General features: G+C 46.5%; 1 protein-coding gene across 5 annotated transcripts in view; it reads right to left on the bottom strand.

Moving 5' to 3' along the window:
* Window positions 1-23,620, bottom strand: part of GPATCH8 (G-patch domain containing 8) — a 264,134-nt gene that overhangs the window by 44,363 nt on the left and 196,151 nt on the right. For all 5 annotated transcript variants that reach the window (XM_069237916.1, XM_069237917.1, XM_069237918.1 and 2 more), the window contains one exon: window positions 560-690. In XM_069237916.1, the coding sequence (XP_069094017.1) occupies window positions 560-690 (131 nt within the window). The remainder of the gene's footprint in view (window positions 1-559; window positions 691-23,620) is intronic.

The following is a 23,620-nucleotide window of genomic DNA, read 5'->3' on the forward strand; positions in this document are numbered from 1 at the left end:
TGTAACACTCCGGCCCAACACCAGATGGCGAGCTATTGCAGAACATGCGTATCTACAGCGACAGATGCCATCGAACTATATTTTTCTTTATAAAAACCTATTGGCCTGGAATTGTCTTTGAGTGTGTGTTCCTCATTTATTGCTTGTGTGTACAACAAATGCTTAACACTACCCTCTGATAAGCCTACTGCTCAACCACACTACCACAAAATAGAGCATTAGAATTATCTCTTTTTGCCACTATCTTACCTCTAAGGGGAACCCTGGGACTCTGTGCACACTATTTCTTACTTTGAAATAGTATATACAGAGCCAACTTCCTACAAACAGCAATCTCTTTAAATCCTTTGAATAAAAATTGTGAATCTTAACCTGCAGAACTGAAGGGCGATTCAGAAGCGTATCATTCTACTCTTTCAAACAACCAAAGAATGGCAGTAGCAATGAAATTCTCTACCAAAGTATGTCTTGTCATATACATAGCACTGTTATAAACCTCACCTCAGCAGCAGAGAACAGCAGAAGTGGAAATAGGGAAGGATCTTTACAAAATACATACCATTCAGATTGTTTCCTCTGCTCTGCTAGCTCCAGCAGGCGCCTCAAAGCCTTCTCCTGCTTCTTCTCATCTTTGCGTGACCTTGAAGAAATGTTACGAGCAAATTCTCTCTGCTTTAGATCCTTTAGCCTCTACATAAAGAGAAAACATTTTGTGGGTTGGATAAGTGTTAAAGAAGACATTTTAAAATTATTTTCCCATCATCAAGCCTTTCCACTATATATTGTGGTTGGCACTGTAACTAAATCAATTCAAGCACAGTGAAAGGAACCATTTGAAGCAATTTAAGTATCTCCTTTTGAGAAGGTTTATGATGAAAATGTAATGAACAAATTACTTACCTTCAGTAACGGTCTGTTGCGGTGGACACTAATCGTAGATTCCTCACCTTGTGAATATTTCACAAATGCCAGACAGGATCGAGAAACATTGTGAAATACTGCTGTGCACCAGAAGGTGGTTTGTGTGGCTTTGCCTCTTCGTCATTCCATCAGGAAGTGACGATCAAGCTGCCTGTATGTTTACATTTTAATACAATTTTGCATCACCAAGGGCTTTGCTGGAAATAAATGTTGCAAATCTTTTAAAAATCTCACCACAATGGGTGATTTAAACACTTATGGCTGATCTGGATCAAACGTAGGCTGCAGCGGGTGAATCTGGTGGGTGCTGTAAACCAAACCACAAATTTGTCCGAATGGCTAGGGTACACAGATTTTTGTCTAAGGACGCTTCACAGTCAAGATGATGAAAACTGCAGCAGGCAGGTCCAATGAGGTCAACTGCCACCACTCAATCTCCAAGCATGAAGTACAAGTTACTTTCCTTCGGTAACAAATTATCTGGTAGAGACGTATTCTAGTTGCAGATTCCTTACCTTTGAATTTTTCCCCAGGCGTCAAACTGGATCCGGAGATTTTTCTTCGAGCAATACCCTTGCATGTAGGTAGGTGACGTCAGTTTCTTTTAACGACTTTCCCCGCCAGAGCGAAGAGCCGCTAAGAACACTGAGATTGGTATGCCAGAGCTAAGGACCTGAAAAGGGGAATCCTTGTCCCTAGAAACCAGTTCGCAAGCGGGGAGGATGTGTAAGGAATCTGCAACTAGAATATGTCTCTACCAGATATTTCGTTACCGAAGATAAGGAACTTGTACATCTGATAGAGACTTCTAGTTGCAGATTCCTTACCTTAGGAAAGATACCCAAGTAATGCCATCCTCGGTGGTGGGCTGCGAACCAAGATCATACTAGAAAGTCCTGCAGGACCGAACAACCAAAGTAGCAGTCTCGATGGACCGGACTATCCAGGCAGTAATGCTTAGCAAACGTGTGCAGGGACACCCACGTAGCTGCCTGACAGATGACCAGGACAGGAACTCTGCGTGCTAACGCAGTGGAAGCAGCAGTTGCTCTGGTAAAATGAGCACGCAAGCCTTCAGGAGGTTGCTTTTTAGCCAAAGCGCAGCACATTTTGATGCAAAGAAGCACCCATCGAGAGATGCTACACTTTTGCACCGCCTTCCCTTTCTTCCCACCCACATAGCCAACAAAGATTTGATCCTCCATCCGGAAATCTTTAGTATGATAGAGGTAGAACGCCAATGCTCTTTTTAGGTCCAGACGGAGTCTCTCCTCCTCATGGGAAGGATGTGGGGGTGTGCAGAAAGTAGGCAAAGTGATGGACTACATGGAATGGTGTAACCACCTTAGGAAGGAAGGAGGCTCTAGTTCATGACACCACCTTGTCAGGGTGTACAGACATATGGAGGTTTTGAAGAAAGGGCCTAAAGCTCACTCACCCTGCAAGCAGAGGTGAAAGCAACCAGAAAGACCGTTTTGAATGTGAGGAGCCGCCAGGGACAATTATGCATTGGCTCAAAGGGGGTACACATCAAATAAGTAAGAACAAGATTAAGATCCCACTGAGGCATGATAAATGGAGTGGGAGGAAATAAGTGGGTGAGCCCTTTTAAGAATCTACTCACAATAGGAGATTTAAAGAGTGAGGGCTGATCAGGTAGGCTAAGAAAGGCGGAAATGGCAGACAAATACTTTTTAAGGGTGCCCAAAGCAGAGCCCTGCTGGGCTAAAGAAAGAATGAACAGAAGAACCTCGGACAGAGGGGGCAGAAAGGGGATCAACAGATTTGCTGGTACACCATGCCACAAATTTATTCCAATGACAGGCATATACAATTTTAGTTGATGGACACCTGGCTGTCAAGTTAACATTGCAGACTTCGGGTGGAAGTGCAAATGCCGTCAACTGTCGCCGCTCAATCTCCACGCATGAAAGTGGAGGTTGGACAGGTTCGGGTGGAGAACCGTCCCTTGTTGCTGCGACAGAAGATCCGACCGAAGAGGCAGTGTGAGTGGAGGATCGATGGGCATGCTCAATAGCTCTGGATACCACACTCTTTGAGCCAAGTCCAGAGCCACCAAGATAACTTGGGCCCGTTCGTACTTGATTTTCTTGAGAACTCTGGGCAGAAGAGGGACAGGCGGGAAGGCGTAAAGGAGGCCGGAGCTCCACTCGAGGCGAAAAGTGTCTCAGAATGAGTGCCGCCTTGGAAACTTCAATGCGCAAAACAGCTGACGTGCGTTCTCTGCGGAGGCAAACAGATCTAACCAAGGCTCTCCCCACTTGAGAAAGAGACCTTGCGGCACCCTCCGGATGGAGACGCCATTCGTGATCCACTGTGTGTCAAGCAGCTGAGTTTATCTGCTCTAGTGTTATGAGAGCCCGCCAGATGTTGAACCATCAGGGTAATGCCCTGATGTTCCAGCCATGTCCGGAGGTGTAGTGCTTCCTGACAAAGGGTCCAGGATCCTACCCCGCCCTGTTTGGAGTACCACATGGCGGTAGTGTTGTCCGTGAACACCTGCACCACTTTCCCTTTGAGAGAGGGAAGGAATGCTTTCAACGCAAGCCTGATCACCCACAGCTCCAGCACATTTATGTGGAGCCCGACTCCGCCAGAAACCGGAGGTCTCTGATCTCTGCCTCTCCCATGTGGCCACCCAAAACGAGAAGTGACCATCTGTCACTATAGAGAGATCTGGTTGGGGAAGGGAGAGGGATCTGCTGTTGACCCAATTTGGATTCGAAAACCACCACTGCAGGTCTTTCGCAGTCCCCTCTGAGATCTGGACCATGTCAGAGAGATTTCCCTGATGCTGCGCCCACTGGAACTTCTGGTTCCACTGCAGAACATGCATATGCTATCTGGCATGTGTTACTAGCAGGATGCAGGAGGCAATGAGGCCCAGCAGACTGAGGTAGAAAGATCAGAATCATAGCCTGAATGCCTTGGACTTATTGTCGGGAGGATAAGCCAGAAATTGCACTGTATCCAGAACAGCTCCAATAAAAGGGAGCATCTGAGAGGGAGTCAGGTGTGACTCCGGCATGTTTATAGTGAACCCCAGCTTGCGCAGGAGGTTTGCTGTAGTCTGAAGGTGTGAGACGACTGTCTGGGGCGAAGGGACCTTCAACAGCCAGTCATCGAGGTAGGGGAAGACTGAGACCCCTAACCTGCGCAAATAAGCTGCAACCACCGTCATCACTTTCGTGAACACCCGAGGGGCGCTAGTAATGCCAAAAGGGAGCACGGTAAACTGAAAGTGCTCATGACCTACCACGAATTGTAGGTAACGTCTGTGGGCAGGCAGGATGGGGATGTGGAAATAAGCGTCCTGCAAGTCCAACGCTACCATCCAGTCTCCTGGGTCTAAGGCAGACAGAACCTGAGCCAGGGTGAGCATTTTGAATTTCTTCTTCTTGAGATAGTAGTTCAGGTCTCGAAGGCCTAGGATAGGACGTAAGCCCGTGTCTTTCTTTGGTATCCGAAAGTAGCAGGAATAACCACCACGTTCTGGCACAGGGACCCTTTCTATAGCTCCCTTGGCCAAGAGAGCCGCGACTTCCTGGTGGACAAGCACCATATGATCCTCCGGAAGATGATGGAAGGATGGTGGCATGTGTGGTGGTGCAGATTCGAAAGGGAGGGAGTAGCCCTTCCGAATGATCTGCAAAACCCACCCATCCGTGGTGATCTGTTACAGTGGGGCAGGTGATGGCAGATCCAGCCACCAACTGGGTGGGAGTGAGGGGACGGAGTAGGAGGGTTTGGAGACTGCAGCGGGGGCAGAGGTGGACTGGACAGACCTCTGGTTCTGTCCCACGGCAACGTGGGATTCTACGTCCTCAGCCACGCAAAGGCTGGCCATCGTGCGTGGCACAGTGGCTGGGTAGAGGACGCGACAGGGCGCCCCTTCCGTGTCCACGAAAGGTACGATAAGCGGACTGTGGTGGGCGAGTGGCGGAGGAAAGACCAAGGGACCGAGACGTAGCCCGGGAATCCTTGAATCTCTCCAAAGCCGAGTCCGCTTTGTCTCCGTAAGAGACAGGTGCCATCAAAGGGCATGTCCATGAGTGACTGTTGGATATCCCCCGAGAAACCAGAAGTGCGTAACCAGGCATGGCGCCATAAGGCCACTGTTGTTGCAGCCGATCTGCCCAGAGACTTGTTCGTATCCAGGCCACAACAGATAGTGAACTTTGCCGCGTCTCTCCCATCTTTCACTGCTTGGGAGATGATAGCATGGGCCTCCTCCGGTATCTGCGGCAGGACTAGCGCAACCGTATCCCACAGGGAGTGGGTATAACGCCCAAAAAGGCATGCAGTGTTCACAGACCGCAGCGCGAGGCTGGAGGAAGAAAACAACTTCTTGCCAAATTGTCCAAGCGTTTTAGATTTACTATCCTGGGGTTCGGAAGGGAACGTGCCTGAAGAAGAGGAAGCCTGGATAACAAGACTTTCAGGCGTGGGGTATTGGGACAGGAATTTCGGGTCGTTTGGTGCAGGCCGATGGCAGCGAGCGATAGTCCTGTTCACAGGAGCCCCTGTGTTTGGTTTCGACCATGTACCCAAAAGGACATCTGTGAGGGCTTCATTAAATGGCAAAAGGGGTCCTGAAGTAGAAGCCCCAGGCTGAAGCACCTCAGTCAGGAGATTAGACCTGACATCTACAGTAGGTAGATCAAGGCCAAGGACCTGAGCTGACATACTGACCACCATACTGTAAGTCGCTCCTTCCGTCGTAGCCACGGTGGGAGATGCCAGCATCAGGAGAAGTATCCAGACCACTGGCTTCGCCCAAATCCTGTGCCCAGTCCATAGCAGGGTCATCCTGGTATTCATAACCATCCAGGGACCCCCTTCAACCCCTCCCCATATTCGTACCCATAGGAAAAAGGGTCCGAATCCGACCTCGGGGGAATAGGCCCCACCGAAGCCGATGGTGGCGTCGGCTGACGCCGCTCTGACTACGAGTCAACGGGGATAAGAATTGGGTCGAAGTCGATAGTGGGCACTACTGACGTCGGGAGCTCGTACACAAAAACTTCGACAAAACAGTCGAATTCGCCCAAAAAATAGCCAGGGTAGCTCTCTCGGATCATAAATAAATGACATCACTGCGCGAGGGTGCCGTCTATGTACTACTCCCGACGTCATCACGGCGACCACAACACCTATGCCGCCTGCGGAGTCGACCAACACCACCTACCGACGCGCAACGGTATTGCTAAAAAAAAATTATCCGCCTCCAGTCTCATGGCTGGGGGAAAATTCTAAGGTAAGGAATCTGTAACTAGAAGTCTCTATCAGATTATGTAGATTAGGCAGGCAAAGTTGCAGCACACTGCCCTGCTGTTGTGACAGAAGATCCTTCTGAACCTATAGCTTGAGGACAGAGGAAGAATGGCCAATGCCCTGGAGTTCTGTGCACAAAACTCTCCTGACCCAATCTGGTGCCACCAAGACGACTTGGGCCTGGTCATTTCTAATCTTCTTCTGAACTCCGGTCCCAGATGAGCGACGCAGGAGGTGTAGTCTAAAGGTGGAACTGAGTCAGGTTGGGGAAAGAATACTGGTAACTCGACAGATTGGTTCAAGTGGAACTGAGAGACCACTTGTGGTACGAATTTAGGGTTGGTACATTGTACCACTTTGTCCTTATGTATTTGGAAGACTGGTCCTTCTAAAGCTAATGCCTAAAGCTCACCGACAAGTCTGAGTGAAGTGATCGCAATAAGAACTGACTTTCCAGGATTGAAAATGGAGGGAATATGTGCAAAGGTGTTAAAACGGGGGACCTACTAACTTTGTTAGTGCAATGTTGAGATTCCATGCAAGGGTTGGAGTGACTTTAGTTGTGAATTCTCTTGAGTGCCCTTAGGAAAGCTTTGATCTTAGGAATTTTAAATATAGAGGTGTGTTCTTTATTGTGCAAATATGAAGCAACTCCTGTCAAGTGTAGCCTTATGGAAGTTTAAGCTAACCATGACATATGTAAATGTAGTTGGTAGCAAACAATATTTTGAGCATTACCTATTTAAAGGATCAATATGCTTTGAATGGCAACAGTGAACACATTATTCCACTTAACACATACCAAGCTCTAGTAGTGTGGCCTTCTTGCTTCCTGAAGAATATCCCTACACTGCTGAGGTCAATTAAAATATCCAAACTCTAAGACTGCAGAAGTGAGATTGCAATATTTTGAGATGGGGGATTTGGATGCTTTACTGTTGCTTGGTTTTGGGTTAGAAGGTCATGTAAATTGGGAAGTACTTGGTGTGGGACTCCTGAGTGTTCCAGCAGTGGGGTGAACCATTGCTGTCTGGCCCATGAGGGAACTACCAAGATGAGGGTTAGATACATCTGCCAAAGTTTTTGAATCACAAAGGGAAGCAGTGGGAGAGGTGGAAAAGCATAAGAAAATATCCCTGACTAACTCATCCATAGTGCGTTGCCCCTGGACTGTGTTTGGGAACCTGTTAGGGCATTTGGCATTCTTCGGGGTGGCGAACAGATCTATTTCTCGATGACATCACGGTTAGAAGAATGGGTTGAGAACTTGTGAGTCAAGTTCCAATTTGTCGACATGTTGTCATCTCCTGCTGATGAGATCTGCAAAGTCGCTGTCCATCCCGGGTATGTACTCTGCTAAAAGATGAATGTTGTGTTTGGGAGTGTACATTCAGATAATCTGGGCTAATTGAGATAGCTGAGATGACCTGGTGCTCCACTGTTTTTGCAGATACTATATGGTAGTCATGATGCCTATTTTTGCCCCTAAGGAGATGAATGAATGTTTTCAGAGCTAGAAAAACAGATAACCGCTCTAGGTGATTGATATGAAGCCAAGTCTGACTGGGTTTCCAATTTCCTTGTACAGTCAACTCCTGTGAATGTGCTCCTCAGACCCGTAAGTGATGCGTCTGCTACGGTTCTCTGTGGAACTGGGTCCAGAAAAAGCCGTCCCTTTAGAAGTTTGTTGGAGTTCCATCAATGCAAAGAGTGACAACCTTAGCAGCTGATCAACACTAGATCTTTCAGCTGACTATGCACTTGAGATCACTGATGCACTAAGAATTCTTGCAGCAGGCACATATGGAGTCTGGCATTAATAACTATGGCTATGCATGATGCCATGACTCCTATAGGGCTCACAGTTCTCACTATTATAGACTGGTGAGCCTGAAACTGTGGAACAAGTGCTTGGAAGGACTGAATCCTTGCTGTAAGCGCTCCCTCTCCCTTTGCGAGTTGAGGAGGCTCCCAGGTAAGGTTGTATCTGGAGTGGTTGCAGATGAGATTTGGCTGCAATGATTGTGAAACCTATTTGGTGAAGTAGATTTATGGTAGTTTGAGTGTGTTGGAAAAACGTTTGATGAGTTGTACTCTTGATAAGCCAATCGTCCATATATATAGAAAAACATGCTTTGCCTTCATAGGGGTGCTGCTGCTACAGCCAGGCATTTGGTAAACATTCGGTGCTGTGTGGACCTCAAATGGAAGCACTTTGAAATGAGTGTTGTCAATTTAACCAAAACCTGAGGTACTGATGGGGTGCTGGGTGAATTGGTACATGAAAGTAGGTGTACTTTAGGTCCAACGCAGCCACAAAGTCACCTTTTTTGTAGGTAGCAGGATGACATCTTGGAGTGTGACCACAAAAACTGCTCGGAGAGCATGCATCTGTTTAGGGGTCGGAGGTCCAAAATTGGTCTCAGAGTCCCGTCCTGCTGGGGAATAAGAAAGTAAATAGAGTAGACCTGTTGATGTAGCGGCACAAGCTCTCTCACTTTTTTTTGTAAAAGAGCTTGGACTTCCTCTGAGCACTGGTCTAGTCTACTGACAGTGTCTAGGTGTTGGGTGGAATGTTTGGCGGTGAGGAAGTGAGCACCAGGCAATAACTATGTTATATAACATGCAACACCCACTGGTCAGTGGTGATAATCTGCCATGTTGGAGTGAATCTCTGCCTCTAGAATTGTGGCCTCTGTTGGAACCTTTACAGCATCCCCTAGGTGATGTGGTCCATGATTGGGGACGCTGATATGAATGAGGTGGAGGTGTTTGTGGGTGGGTTTTTTGCTGCTCCACGATATGAGCAACAAAATGTCCCTCATTGGGCAGGAGTTTCTAATGCCCCCATAGCTTTGGCAATCTTGTTATCTTTCTACATTTTTTAAGTAAAGTATCTACCTGAGGGCTAAAGAGATTCTCACCATCAAAAGTAAGTGCCATGATGTTTTATTGAACCCTGACATTAAGCCAGGTGTGCTTAAGCAAGCTAGTGTTTTTGCCTCTTGCATCAGCTGCATCGAGAGCGCAGCGACAAAGTATTCGGGATTAGCTTGACCTCTGAGCAATTTGTATGCTCTGATATTACTCTGGGAGGTGTTGGAGAAGCCCTTCCATTTCATCTCAATGTGTCTTGTCATAACGTGAAAGGAGACCAAGGGAGTTGGCAATCCTTCACTGGTTGGCCGACTAGGCAGCCACTCTTTCCTGCAGCATCAATTTTCCTACTTTCCTTAACTGACAGAGGCGCCCCACCAGATGTTTGGGAATTCGCCCTTTTCCTCGCTGTTGCTACTATGAGAGAGTCAGACGGTAATTGACCCTTTATGTATATTGGGGATGGCTTATACCAACGGTACTCAAAGTGCGGCCCGCGGGCCGCCAGCGGCCCCACGGACCTAGCTTGGCGGCCCGCGAGACGCACACCAAACGCCATATCATAATGGCAGCAGTATGTAAACATAGAAGAGGGCCGCGGGAGCATGCTCCCGCGGCCCTCCTCTATGTTTACATATGGCGGCCATTGTTTATGGCGTTGCCCTGACGATCCTGGAAGCCAAAGCCCCATAAAAGTCAGCGCTTGGTCATCTGCTTCCTGTCACCGGCTCCACGTCTGCTGCCCGCCTGCCTGCCTGCTGTTCCACATTTGTGGCATCTTTACAGTGCTTTGAGTCAGGTAAGGCTCTTTGGTTATTTATTTATTTGTTTTTAATGTAGTGTGTGTTACTGGGGTAGGCGTGAGAGCAGATTGCACTGTGTGTGTGCGCTGTGTGTGTGTGTTACTGGGGTAGGGGTGAGAGCAGATGGCGCTGTGTGTGTGCGCGCTGTGTGTTACTGGGGTAGGGGTGAGAGCAGATGGCGCTGTATGTGTGCGCGCTGAGTGTGTTACTGGGGTAGGGGTGAGAGCAGATGGCGCTGTGTGTGTGCGCTGTGTGTGTGTGTTACTGGGGTGGGGTGAGAGCAGATGGCGCTGTGTGCAGATGGCGCAGTGTGTTACTGAGGTAGGGGTGAGAGCAGATGGCGCTGTGTGTGTTACTGGGGTAGGGGTGAGAGCAGATGGTGCTGTGTGCAGATGGCGCTGTGTGTGTTACTGGGGTAGGGGTGGGAGCAGATGGCGCTGTGTGCAGATGGCGCAGTGTGTGTTACTGGGGTAGGAGTGAGAGCAGATGGCGCTGTATGCAGATGGCGCTGTGTGTGTTACTGGGGTAGGGGTGGGAGCAGATGGCGCTGTGTGCAGATGGCGCAGTGTGTGTTACTGGGGTAGGGGGGAGAGCAGATGGCGCTGTGTGCAGATGGCGCTGTGTGTGTTACTGGGGTAGGGGTGAGAGCAGATGGCGCTGTATGCAGATGGCGCTGTGTGTGTTACTGGGGTAGGGGTGGGAGCAGATGGCGCTGTGTGCAGATGGCGCAGTGTGTGTTACTGGGGTAGGGGTGAGAGCAGATGGCGCTGTGTGCAGATGGCGCAGTGTGTGTTACTGGGGTAGGGGTGAGAGCAGATGGCGCTGTATGCAGATGGCGCTGTGTGTGTTACTGGGGTGGGGTGGGAGCAGATGGCGCTGTGTGCAGATGGCGCAGTGTGTGTTACTGGGGTAGGGGTGAGAGCAGATGGCGCTGTGTGCAGATGGCGCTGTGTGTGTTACTGGGGTAGGGGTGAGAGCAGATGGCGCTGTATGCAGATGGCGCTGTGTGTGTTACTGGGGTAGGGGTGGGAGCAGATGGCGCTGTGTGCAGATGACGCAGTGTGTGTTACTGGGGTAGGGGTGAGAGCAGATGGCGCTGTGTGCAGATGGCGCTGTGTGAGTTACTGGGGTAGGGGTGGGAGCAGATGGCGCTGTGTGCAGATGGCGCTGTGTGTGTTACTGAGGTAGGGGTGAGAGCAGATGGCGCTGTGTGTGTTACTGGGGTAGGGGTGAGAGCAGATGGCGATGTTTTGAAAAAGGGGGTGGGGTGGTTGTTCCCCCTCTAAGCCCCGCCCCCCGCTGTCACTTCAGTGCGGCCCTCGGCCGCAAACCATACTGCAATTTTGGCCCCCGAGAAAAAGTTTGTGAGTACCCATGGCTTATACTGTTTGTCAACCCTTGGTGCGATAACTCTGGCTTTCACTGGTTCTTTAAAAATGTCCGGTGTATGTCTCAGCGTGCCCTTGAGCATGGGCAGATATTGTGTTGAGTGCTGTGATGAGGAAAGGCTCTTGAATAAAAGGTAATCTTCAAGAGGTTTAATGTGTAATGGAACCTTGCGGTAGTTAGCCACTCTATATATGACATTGTAATATACACTGGTATCGTCTGGCAGGGAAGGTTTTGTTGGATACAGATCTGTGTCTGTACGTCGGTGTGTATCCTAGGTGTCCCCAAATCACTTCAAAGTAATCAAGATCGATAACAATACAGACGTGTAAAGGCCTAACAAGTAGGAAAAACAGTGATGTTGAATGGAGCAGAGGAGAACTCTTCCAAACCAGATTACTAAAAGTAGGGCTGTAAGTTATTGTTGTTATGTCTTTGGAGACATTGTCTTTTCTAAGGTACCGGGGACTCCCATTTCGAAGACGGGGAATGATTCAAGCATGTGAGTCTATGAAAGATTCCAATACTGGAGAACTATAGTTGGAGGTAAGTAACTTATTTTTATATAGTGCTCCACTAACTCAGCATTTGTGGTTTGGCATTGCAAATAATTTGTACATGCTTGTACATTATTTCTTTTAATAGAAGATGCAATGCACACTTTTCATTCCATTCGTGCATTGAATTTATTTTACTTGAAGTAGTCATTCAGGAGTTATTGCTGTTATGTCTTTGGGGACATTGTCTTTTCTAAGGTACCGGGGACTCCCATCTCGTCGACAGGGAATGATTCAAGCATGTGAATCTATGAAAGTTCCAATACTGGAGTAATGAACAATTACATCAAACCCATGAAACAAAAGGGTGGGCCACACGTTAACAGTTGTTTAACGGCTAGGCTCAACATAGCTCATCTACAGGAGATACATGAAAACACCTGGATTTGAAGAGCTGATACTGTCAATAAAGGTTTAAATTTATCTGTTGAAAGATCTTCTTTGGCCTTAAGTAGTTCTTGTGCTTTCTATGGTTCAGGTCCTCTGTGCCGCCATGAACATTTTGATTTGATACTGCTACTGATTCATCTTTTCGGGATTGTTTTTAGTTGTATATTCATTTCAGTGTTTTAACTTTACACACAGTTTGACCAGTCTTCATTTGGTTATCCATTGGGTGTATGTTGCCATTTATGGCTGTACTGACTTGTCTACAGAATGCTTCCATGTTCTCAAAATGGCAATTTAACTGTGACCCCTTCTTTTTGGTTTGAATTTGTACTGGCATTTTTTCCCTTACAGCGGACCTATCCCCTGTATGTAGTGCTCTACAACTGTGTTTGAGCCACTTTTCACTTGTCTTCATTACTGCCAAACTGTACTGTTAATATATGCATCCCTCGTCTATTGAGTTGGTAATTGTTTTAGTGTACACATACTGTTTCTCATTGGTTTGTATGTTATTTGATTACCTCCCACTTCATTATCCACTACCTTCAACATGCCGTCTATTTTAATGCAAGCCCATCTGTGCGTCCGTGTCAAGCAGAGTGCCAGAACCCCTGTCAGTTTTTCACAATGTTGTCACTCAAAAACAATAGGGACAAACTCATGGAACTTAAAGGATTCTTACCCATTGAATTATGTGCTACTCTTGAACCGCACATTATCACTGACACTTTAAAATGCACCGTGAAGGAAGCTGGCCTGGTGTGTGGTGAGCACCTATGATGTTATCACCTTATACAAGGTCCAGGTATCCCCTATTAGAGAAGCCAGGGCTCGCTGGAGATAAGTCTGGGCTGCTCATCCACGGCTATCAAGGAGACATGCAAAGCCTATGCAATACCACTATAGTCACACAGCACTATCACACCTGAAAGAACCACACAGTGTTACAAAAATAAAGGTACTTTATTAGGGTAACACAAATACTAGAATGCTAATAGGCAGTCTCCCAACTAGTAAACACACTGTTATATAGACAGTTGCAATCAGTAAAGAGCATAAAAAGCAATAGGCATTGGCAAAAGGAATAGAAAATAGTGAGGGCTCTAGGGGAGGGCAAAACCATATACTACGAAAGTGGAATGCGAGCTATGGTCTCCCATCCTAGGATGAGGAATCATTAAAGGGAAGCTGGAGGAACTAGGAACCCCACGAGGTGAGTACCAGAGTGATCCCCAGCTATCAGTAGAGTAGAGGTAAGTACCTGGTTTACCCCAAATCCAATAGAAGACTTTGGAAAAGGATTGTGTAAGACTCAGACCAGACTGGAAGAACCCAAAGGTGAATTCTGCCACAAGAGGACCTGTGAAGGAAGGGGACCAAGTCCAGTTTGTGATGGACTGTCCGAGGATGGCAGGAGCCACTACCCACTCTTCTGTGGATGCAGGATCAGGTCGACGGTGGACGAAGACAACCAGCTGTGCAGCACAGGAGCTGAAGAGGAGTCCCTGAAGTGATGCAGATGGTGTCCCACATCGGCTGTCAGGTTGCAGTAGGTCAGCGGTGCTGAAGAACCACCAACAAGCCTTGGCAAATGCAAGAGAGGAAGACGACTAGTGGCAAGGCTTCCCACCTGAAAAAGAGCCCCACGTCGCTGGAGCAGCAGAGGGGGGTGGGGGTGGGTGGGGGGGGGGGGGGGGGGACTATGCTTGGCATGAAGAAGGGCTGGGGCTAAACAGTGGCACAATACATGCTGCAGCCCATGGGGAATCCCTGGTGTCCCAATGCCCTTAAGGAAATATTATTAATAAAGACAGAACTTCTAGTCGACACAACACTACGGACAGCCTAGATCTTCTCCAGCTGGTGAATGAGCCTACCCATATTGCAGGCCATACATTAGACAGCATTTTCTCTGACAATCTCTTCCTGCAGTTCACTGCTTTACTACTATTAACACGGTCGGACCATAGAGCAGTCATATTTGACATCAAGAGAACCTGCTCATATTAGAGAGGCGTGGCCACCCTCAGCCAGTAAGGGTTGAATATCGCACAAAATCGATTCTTCAGAATTTAACATGCTGCTGTCCAGGTCAAAGCCCACCACTGTCAAGCACCTTGAATCAGTCACTTCAACCTACTCTTCATGGGAAGACTCGGCAATATATTCACTTGCACCTGAAAAAGTTTACATAAATTGGAGACTTCTACCATCCCAACCTTGGTTTTCAGACAAACTCAGAGCACAAAAACACCTCTGTAGGAGACAGGAACCCAAGCGGAGAAAAAGTTATGATCCATCAGAAAGAGAAACCTATAAACAGGTGATTGCTGAATGTAAAGCAATGGTCTTAGACGAAAAAATTCACTAATAGACAAAATTCAAAGACTCTTCTGAAGAGCTCACTTGCCAACTTACTTGAGAAAAGTAATAACTGTAGCCAAGCCTTTTGCAACACTGACTGGGTTCTTCTGGGCTCAAATGAGGGATTTTTTTGATAAGTTTGCTATAACCCAGGATTTTCAGGATGAGAAAGGTTCCCCCTCCACCCCAGGCAATAGTAAATACGTTTTTCTCGCTCAGTACAGAGCAAGTACCAAGCTTAACCAAGTTTACTAAATCAGGTTCTCCTCTGGACCCATGTCCACCAAAGATTATAGGCTCATACCTTGTTAAATTTTCAAAGAAATAATCAATACAGGCTACTTTCCAGCACCCTGGAAGAGAGCTTCCATTCTTAAAGAAACAACCTTAATCCACAAAATTCTAGCAATTAAAGACCAATCTCCCATTTGCCCTTTCCAGCTTAAATTATGGAAAAGGCAATATATCTTGAATTAACTTCATTCATAGATGCTAATTATCTTTTGAACTCCACACAATTTGGCTTCAGAGGCGCTCAAAGTACCGAATCAGCTCTAACTGACCTCAGAAGAATTAAGGGCCACACTGGACAAGGTAGGAAAGGCCGTACTTTTCTTGTTGGATCACTCTGCGGCCTTTGATGTGGTCAATCACGATCTATTGATTGACTGTCTTTTCAAACTAGGCATCAGGGGAAAGAAAATAAGTTACTTACCTCTAACTGTGGTTCTCCAGTATTGGTATCTTTCATAGATTCACATGCTTGAATCATTCCCCGTCGTCAAAGTGGGAGTCCCACGGTACATAGAAAGCAATAAATAGATTTTAAAAAATCCTTTTTGTCATTGTAGTCAATAGCAAAAAATACATTCACTTTTCTAACTATCAGCCTCATTAGAAAAAGCCCAAAATTCAGCCAATCAGGCGAGACCACCCCTTTAGAATCCTCAGCACAGCATTTTATATATATATATAAAAAATATCAGTCTGGCAATACATAGAGGATGGAGGACAAAGAGATTACTGGCTCACCTTATGCAAATAAATTACGTAACACTGCTTGTCCTACCACGGCATCCATCCTGTCAGTAGTACTGGGTAAAGATGTGGGCACACGTCCACGTTGCCGCTCTGCAGATCTGGTTCAGAGGAACTCCTGCGAATAGAGCTACCGAAGTGGCTACCGCTCTAGTGGAATGCGCTCTGACATTGGACGAGAACGGTTTTCCTGCTAACTGGTGGCAGAGTTGTATGGTAGAAGAGATCTAGCGTGCTATGGTCTGCTTGGAAACGGCCTTGCCTTTATTGATCTGCCCATAGCTAATAAACAGTTGTTCAGATTTACAAAAACTTAAATGAAAGGTCGATGGAACCTTGGGGATAAATTTTGGATTAGTTCTTATAATGACCACCTCTGATTTGAATTGCAGAAAAGGTGGTGAGACTGTAAATGCCTGTATATCGCTAACCCTCTTCGCGGAAGTGAGGGCCAGAAGGAGGGCTGTTTTCAAAGAAATATGTTTCAGGTCTGCCTTGTGAATAGGCTCAAACGGATGTTTCATCAATTGGGAGAGCACAATATTTAAATGCCATGGAGATGGAGGACGGTGAATCAGCGGGAACATCCTGAACAAGCCTTTTAGAAATTGCTTTATTATCCTGGATGACCATAAAGATGGTAAGTCTGATGTTCGTCTGAAACGGGATATAGCAGCGAGGTGGACCTTGATAGACGAGTGGGAAAGACCTGACTTCGCTAAATGCAACAGGTATGGAAGGAGCTGTTCTGGAGAGGACTTCAGAGGGTGAAAGTTACAAGTTGAACACCATATGCAGAACCTCTTCCACTTGAGCTTATACGTCCTATTTGTAGACTGAGCTCTGGCACAGGCAAGCACTTCCCTGCAGTCTGAAAAGATATCTAGGCCGTCAGACTCATAGAATTCAGGAGCCAGGCTGATAATTGAAGAGAAGTCGGGTTGGGATGACGGACCTGCCCCTGATTCGTTAACAAGTCTGGTGTTGGTCTCAGCCGTATGTGAGGCTGTTCCGACAGCAATAGAAGCTCCGTGAACCAAAACTGGCGTGGCCATTTGGGAGCAATCAATAGAAGCCGGCATGGTTCCCTCTTCATCTTCTGCAGAAGTCTTCGGATGAGTGGAAGCCGGGAAAAGCATAGGCAGAAATCCCTGACCATTTGATCAAAAACGCATCGCCCTTTGATCCTTTCTGCGGTCGCCAGCTTGCGAAGTATTGGCATTTTCTGTTGTTTCTGGTCGCAAACAGATCCAGACTGGGCCTGCCCAAACGACAAAAGAGGTGGTCGAGAACTGTCTGAGTTCCCATTCGTGACAGCTGGTTCGAGTCCTGCTTAAGGCATCTGCCCAGGTGTTGGAAATCCCCGGAAGATGTTCCGCTCTGATCGATATGTGATGCTGAAGCGCCCAATGCCACAGTTTGAGTCTCTAGAGACAATGCCTGCGATCTTGTACCCCCCTGTTTGTTGAGGTAATGCATGACTGTGGTGGTGTTTGTTCTTATCAACACCAAGGCACCTTTGATGTTGGTGAGGAAGACCTGGAGTGCCAAGGAACTGCTCTTAACTCTAATACGTTTATGTGAAGAATCTACTCCTGAGTGGACAATCTCCCTCTCACTGATAGGTTTTGTAAATGTGTGCCCCATCCCTCTAAGGATGCATCTGTTGTTATAATGTGCACTGGTTTGTCTTTCAGGAAGGAGAGACCTTCCGAGATGAGGGGGGTATCCTTCCACCATTTGAGGGCTCGTCTCGCTGATGGGGTTATTCGAACTATACCGTCAAAAGATCCTGCTACTTGCTTCCATTGACTGTCCAATTGCTGCTGAAGTGTTCTCATGTGTAGACGACAGTTTTCTATCAACGGAATGCAAGAAGAAAGCATCCCCAGAAAAGACTTATAAGTCTTAACAGAAGCGGACCTTCTTCTGTTGAGACGTGTTGCTAGGTCTTGAAGTCTCTTCTGTCTGTCGTGCAAAGCAAAGGCTCTCGCTTGGACTGTGTCCAAGACGGCTCCTAAAAAGGTGATGTTCTGCGAAGGATCTAGATGAGACTTGGGGTAATTGACTGATAAGCCTAGTGTCCCGAAGAGAGATAAACATGTTTTTGTGTCCCTGGCAGCTTTTAACGTCGTTCGTGCTTTTATTAGCCAGTCGTCTAAGTACGGGAACACCTGAATCCTTCGTTGCCTGAGGTAGGCTGCAACTGGTGCCAAGACTTTGGTGAACCCGCTTGGGGCCGATCTGAGGCCAAAGGGCAACACTCTGAACTGGTAATGAGTGCCTGCAACCCTGAACCATAAGAATTTCCGATGACTGGGGTGAATGGGAATGTGGAAATATGCGTCCTGGAGATCTAAGGACGTCATGAAATCTCCCCGGCTGAGTAGGCGTAGGACATCTTGAAGGGAGCTCATGCAAAATGATTGCTTCTTGAGGAATTTGTTGAGAACGAAGATCTAAAATAGGTCTCCAGTCTCCCGTCTTTTTCCGTATAAGGAAGAAGCGAGAGTAAAAACCTGTTCCCCTCTGATTTTTCGGTACGATCTCTATTGCTCCTTTCTCCATTAAGGTAGCAATCTGCGCTAGAAGTTCCTTGAGATGGGCAGGTGGGGGACCCCTTGGTGGTACGTGAGGGGGGGCTGATTGAATTCTAGTGTATGTCCTCTGCTGACAATATTGAGTACCCATTTGTCTGAAGTAATCTGGGACCACTGGTGGAGAAACTTGGAAATTCCGCCCCCTATTAGAGTGTTGGTATAGGGGTTGGGTGCAGGCAACTGATGAAGGTCAGTGTTTTCTTGCTGTCTCTTTGGCTTTGTAAGCAGACTTTCCTCTCGCAGCTTGTCTGAAGTGTGTGGATGACGGCTGTCGGTAAGTATGCGGCTGTTGCTGGCCAATGGTGGAATGAAACTGTCCCTGGTAGGAAGAGTATTGTTGGTACTGATGTGAGCCGCCTCTAAGAATAGAGCCCTCTTCCTCTCGCTCCTCGAAAGGGCTGTCTTCTGTATTGTAATGTACCCAGGGATCTGGCTGTCTCAGTGTCTGTCTTAATAGATTGCAAAGCATCATCTACATGCTTACCGAACAAGAGCTCACCATCATAGGGGGCATGTCCAGTATCGTTAATTGCACCTCTGGTCGAAACGATGTAGCATTCAGCCATCCCTGACGCCCGAGTACGGCTGCTTCGGCTAACTGGCGGAAACCTGTAGATGAGACGTCTATGGCGCAGTCTATAATCTCAGCCGAGATCTTCTCACCCTCCTGTAATATTTTGCGCGCTTCTGCTCTACTATCCTCCGGTAGTAGCTCTATAAACTGCGACATATCGGACCACATCTGGCGGTCGTACCTTCCCAGGATTGTCAGGGAATTCGCTGCTCTGACTGTAGTGGCCGCCATCGTTGAAAACTTTTTGCCAATCGAAGCTAACCGTCGTCCCCCCTTATCCGGGGGGGCAGTCAAAGATGAAGACAGATTTCTGGACCTTCGCTGAGCTGCCTGTGATAAGACAGAATCCGGCTTAGGGTGAATAACCAAACATGCTGGAGAATTGTCTGGTGCTTTGTATTTCTTTTCAAGTCTTGGTAGCACTGCTGGTATAGAAGATGGAGTCTGCATGACTTTACGCCCCTCTTCCCAAATGAAGTCAACAATGGGTATTTCTCTTACTGACTTCCTAGTATCCTCTTTGAAGTCATATAGGAAACAGTCTGACTGCTTTGATGTTATTGGTACTTGAAATCTTTTTGCAGCTCTTTCCATCACACTGTGAAAACCACCAATGTCCTGCAGTGGAGAGTCCACCTGCGGTGGCGTAGAAGGAGATGGTTTTTGGATCTGATATTCATCCCATTCTGGAATGAGCGAGTCAGTGTCCTGAATTTCACCTTCTTCCTGCTCATCCTCTGACGAAGGTGGATCAACATCCTGCCCAGATGAAAGACCTGGAATAGGTTCCGTAGAATCCGATGGCCGAACAGGAGTAGATGTCTGCATATGTGGAGGTTGTACCGGGGTAGTGGAGCCAGGTGGAGGGAATCTAGAGTATTAGTCCTGCATCATCTGCTGAAGATTGGCTATCAAAGAAACCAGCAACTGGATCGTCTGCTCTTGAGGTTGTTTGTGACTCTGCTGCTGCTGAGCTAAATAGAGCTGGTCACTTTCCTCTTCATCCTCCTCCTGACATTTAAAACCTAGTTCTGACGGGCTACGTGCCACCAGGAAAAAAACGTCATCTGAGTATATATCATCTTCCTCCTCTTCGTCAGCAAACAGATGCTGTGGAGGTACTGGTGTGACTTTACTAGGCGATGGATGAGACGGTACAGGTGAGTAGATTTACTCTTTGTCGGCAGACTCCTCTGAGGTAAGTAAGGAGATGCTCCATAATGTTTGGATATAGACTCAGGAAATTGAGCCGTCGACAATACGTTCGTCGATGGTGTTCTCGTCGATGGAGCCGTCGTTAGCAGTGTCGTCATCGGTGGAGGTGTTGTCGACGGAGGTGTCGCCTTTGAGGGCAACTTCGATTGCCGCGCCGTCGATGCTTCCGTCGGTGGGATCGTCTAAGAGCTCTGGAGCTTACCCGTCGATGAGTGCGTCAACGATAGAGACCTCACCTTCTTTCCCGTTGACGGTCTCTTTGTGATCTTTAAGGTGTGAGCAGGTGAGGGACCGTATTTTAAGCTCACCGGCGTTATAGCTGTAGATGATAGCGGAGATGAAGTAACAATCATTGGCGACGACTGAGCTGTAAATGTGGCCGTCGATGAAGGAAGACCAGTCGTCTTTTGAGCTTTTTTGAGGTGGTAGCAGGAGTAGACGGCTCAGAACGAACCTTACCACCATGTTCCCTGGATGTTGATGGGTGTTCCTCAGGTTTATCCTTAAACGCATGCAGCTTCTTAGCTGACTTACTGCTCTTGGGGGAGAAGCTCTCCACAGACCTTTTCCTCTTCTTTGAGGCCACTGATGTATCGCTGTCCTCCTCCTCAGAGAAAGTTTCCCTGGTTTTCACTTCTGAAGCCAAAGCAGGAGTCTAGCTTCTCTGTCTCTGAGAGTCTTATGAGGAAATATCCTGCAGATCTTACAATCCTTGACCTTATGTGTTCTGGATGGAGACAGTATATGCAGTCCTTGTGAGGGTCTTCACAATGGAGCCTTAACTTTCCACAGGTACCACAAGGTCTAAACAAACCTTTTCTTGCTGTAGACATGATGGAAGAAGTACTACAGCAAAGTTAAGAGTGAAAGCTGAAGTATATCTCTTGAAGAGAAAGTAAACTGAGCAGAGCTCAGGGAGACTCCCTTACACACGACGTGCGGTAGAAAATCTGAGACTGAGCCTCTGTGCTGAGGATTCTAAAGGGGTGGTCTTGCCTGATTGGCTGAATTTTGGACTTTTTTTAATGAGGCTGATAGTTAGAAAAGTGAATGTATTTTTTGCTATTGACTACAATGAAAAAAAAAAAAAAAAAAAAAAGGATTTGTTTTATCTATTTATTGCTTTCTATGTACCGTGGGACTCCCACTTCGACGATGGGGAATGATTCAAGCATGTGAATCTATGAAAGATACCCCAATACTGGAGAACTGACCTTACTCTGAAATCTTTCCTTTCAGAGAGGGAACAATTAGTCTCCATGGGCATATTTGTTTCAGATGTATTCCATCTGCCATGGGGGATTCCCCAGGGTTCCTACTGGAACCTTACCAATTTTAATTTATACATCAACCCACTAGCCAGGCTCATGAATCCTTCGGCTTTTGAGTCATCTCCTATGAGGTCACAAAATGCGGTCTCAGTATTCGCCAACCCAGATGATACAGCGATCAGATTTAACAGTTGCATGAAGCAAGCAGACAATTGGACGAAAATCAATTACCTCAAATTAAACTTTGAAAAAGTGAGGTTCTTCTCCTGGGCAATGATTTCTCCTTTTGTACACCCTACTGGTGGCCACAAAGACCAGGGCCCACTGCCAACTCCAGTAAAAAAAAAAATCTGAAATGTAGGAATATTATTTGTAAACAAGATGGCTTATGGAGATCAAATTAATGCCCTAACTTGCTCAGCTGTCTTCACTCTAAAGATCATCAGGAAAGCCTTTGCATTTATTCCTGGGATCCTCAAAACACTGTAGTGACCACACTTGCTGCATCCAAACTGGATTATTGCAATACTCTTTCTGAACGCACAACACAGAATCCTCCGCAAACTACAGAATACATCAGCTTGTCTTCTACTGTGGATCCCAAAATACCAATCTGCATCGAGGGCATTAGTGAAGCTTCACTGGCTGTCTATAAAGAAGCAGAGGGAATTCAAGGGCTTTTGTAAGACCTTTAAGGTGCTCCATAACTTTGGCTCTGAATATTTGAGACAACAAATTATCTAATATACTCCTTCCAGAATGCTTCTCTTCTCCACAGCCTAATTGATGGTTGTCCCCAAGTTTAAACAAGCCTCTTGCGGATGGAACAGCTTCATAACAGGCACTGCGAAGTTGTGGAACTCCTTTTATCGGGAACGGAGGGAAAACCCTAATCTCCTCTCCTTCAGGAGATCCTTAAAAACCTTGCTCTTTATTATTTTATCAGTCATACTTCAGACAGTAGTAGCACCAATACACCTCCAAGCAATTGAGCACTTTACAAATTTTAAATAAAATCAAAATCATTTTGGCCCCTGGGTACAGCAATTGGTATAGTCCCTGGCTTGTTCCTTTCCTTAGAAGTCTGGCTTTCAGCAATCTGATCTGCTTATGGAAGCATCTTAGTAATACCTTTGCTCTGTGTTCTCAGATTTGTCTAGTGTTCAGATTTTGCTTGTGACTGCATGTATTGCAAGCATGTCAGATGTCTCTTCGAGTCACGTTCTCTTGCATCCTTTAGATTCATAGTCATTAGTTCCTGTCTGGATTGTTTTCCAGATTGAGTGAGCTGTAATGAACTTTCCTTCCATTTTGGGTATGTCGCTGGTTGCAGTTTACATATGCTTCGATATACGGTTGGTTTCTTTAAGTGTCCACCACTTGTCTTGAACTTTGATGAGTTTCCTTGAAAGTTTATAATTCTTTTAATGTATTTTCCAATTCCATGCTATCAGTGCTTAATTTGTAAAAACGGAAATGCCAAGACCCTTGTCAGGAGGCCACTACAGCTTGCACCACCCACTGGTCCAAATAGCGCTGCCAATGACAGTACTATCACTACTAGCCATCACACTTATACAAGTGTGACACGCTGACTAATGCATGCGCTCAAGCTATACTTTTAGATTTTGGTGGCAAACATTCATGATTTTCATGAATAGTTAATTATTAAACAAGAGCTGCTCTACTCCTCAAAAAATGAGAGCACAATCATGTGTCAGGCAGTCAAAAGAGCTGGTGTTGACAAATTGCCATTGCCGAGCACCGGAAAATGCTGCCTCAAATTAAGCACTTCTTGCTATTAAATGCAGCCAACCCTGCATTTTGCATAATTCATATGTAAACTAACGACTGCATGTTTGTAATATCGGCTGCATCCTTGCACAGGGGTTAAGCCAGGTCATGGCCCCTTTCTATTCTTTGATTACTAGCACTTCCTGAAATTTTGTGTAGATTAGATTAAGTGATGTTTCATAAACCACAGCAGGCCCCACTGATACAAGACAGTAATTTGCTGATTAGGTTTACTTTGGAGCCGGCATATACTCTGTTTGCACGGATATTCTGATTGGTCTTTTGTAGGTCCTTTGTTTTATTTTTCAGTCACTTGATGATTTGCCCTGGTCTCTTTCTCTCATACTGGTGCTTTTGAATTGTTCATATATACATGCATGGCACCTGAACTTGTAAGTACCTATGTGTTTACTACATTTCTCAGGTACTGACATTTATCAAACTATTTCAATTTGATACTTTCAGCATACTTGAATGAGTTCCCCTAGAATCAATCAAGCATTCTCATTAAGTTATGTGAATAATCGTGTGT

The sequence above is a fragment of the Pleurodeles waltl genome, chromosome 6, assembly GCF_031143425.1.
Source record: "Pleurodeles waltl isolate 20211129_DDA chromosome 6, aPleWal1.hap1.20221129, whole genome shotgun sequence".
Taxonomy (NCBI): domain Eukaryota; kingdom Metazoa; phylum Chordata; class Amphibia; order Caudata; family Salamandridae; genus Pleurodeles; species Pleurodeles waltl.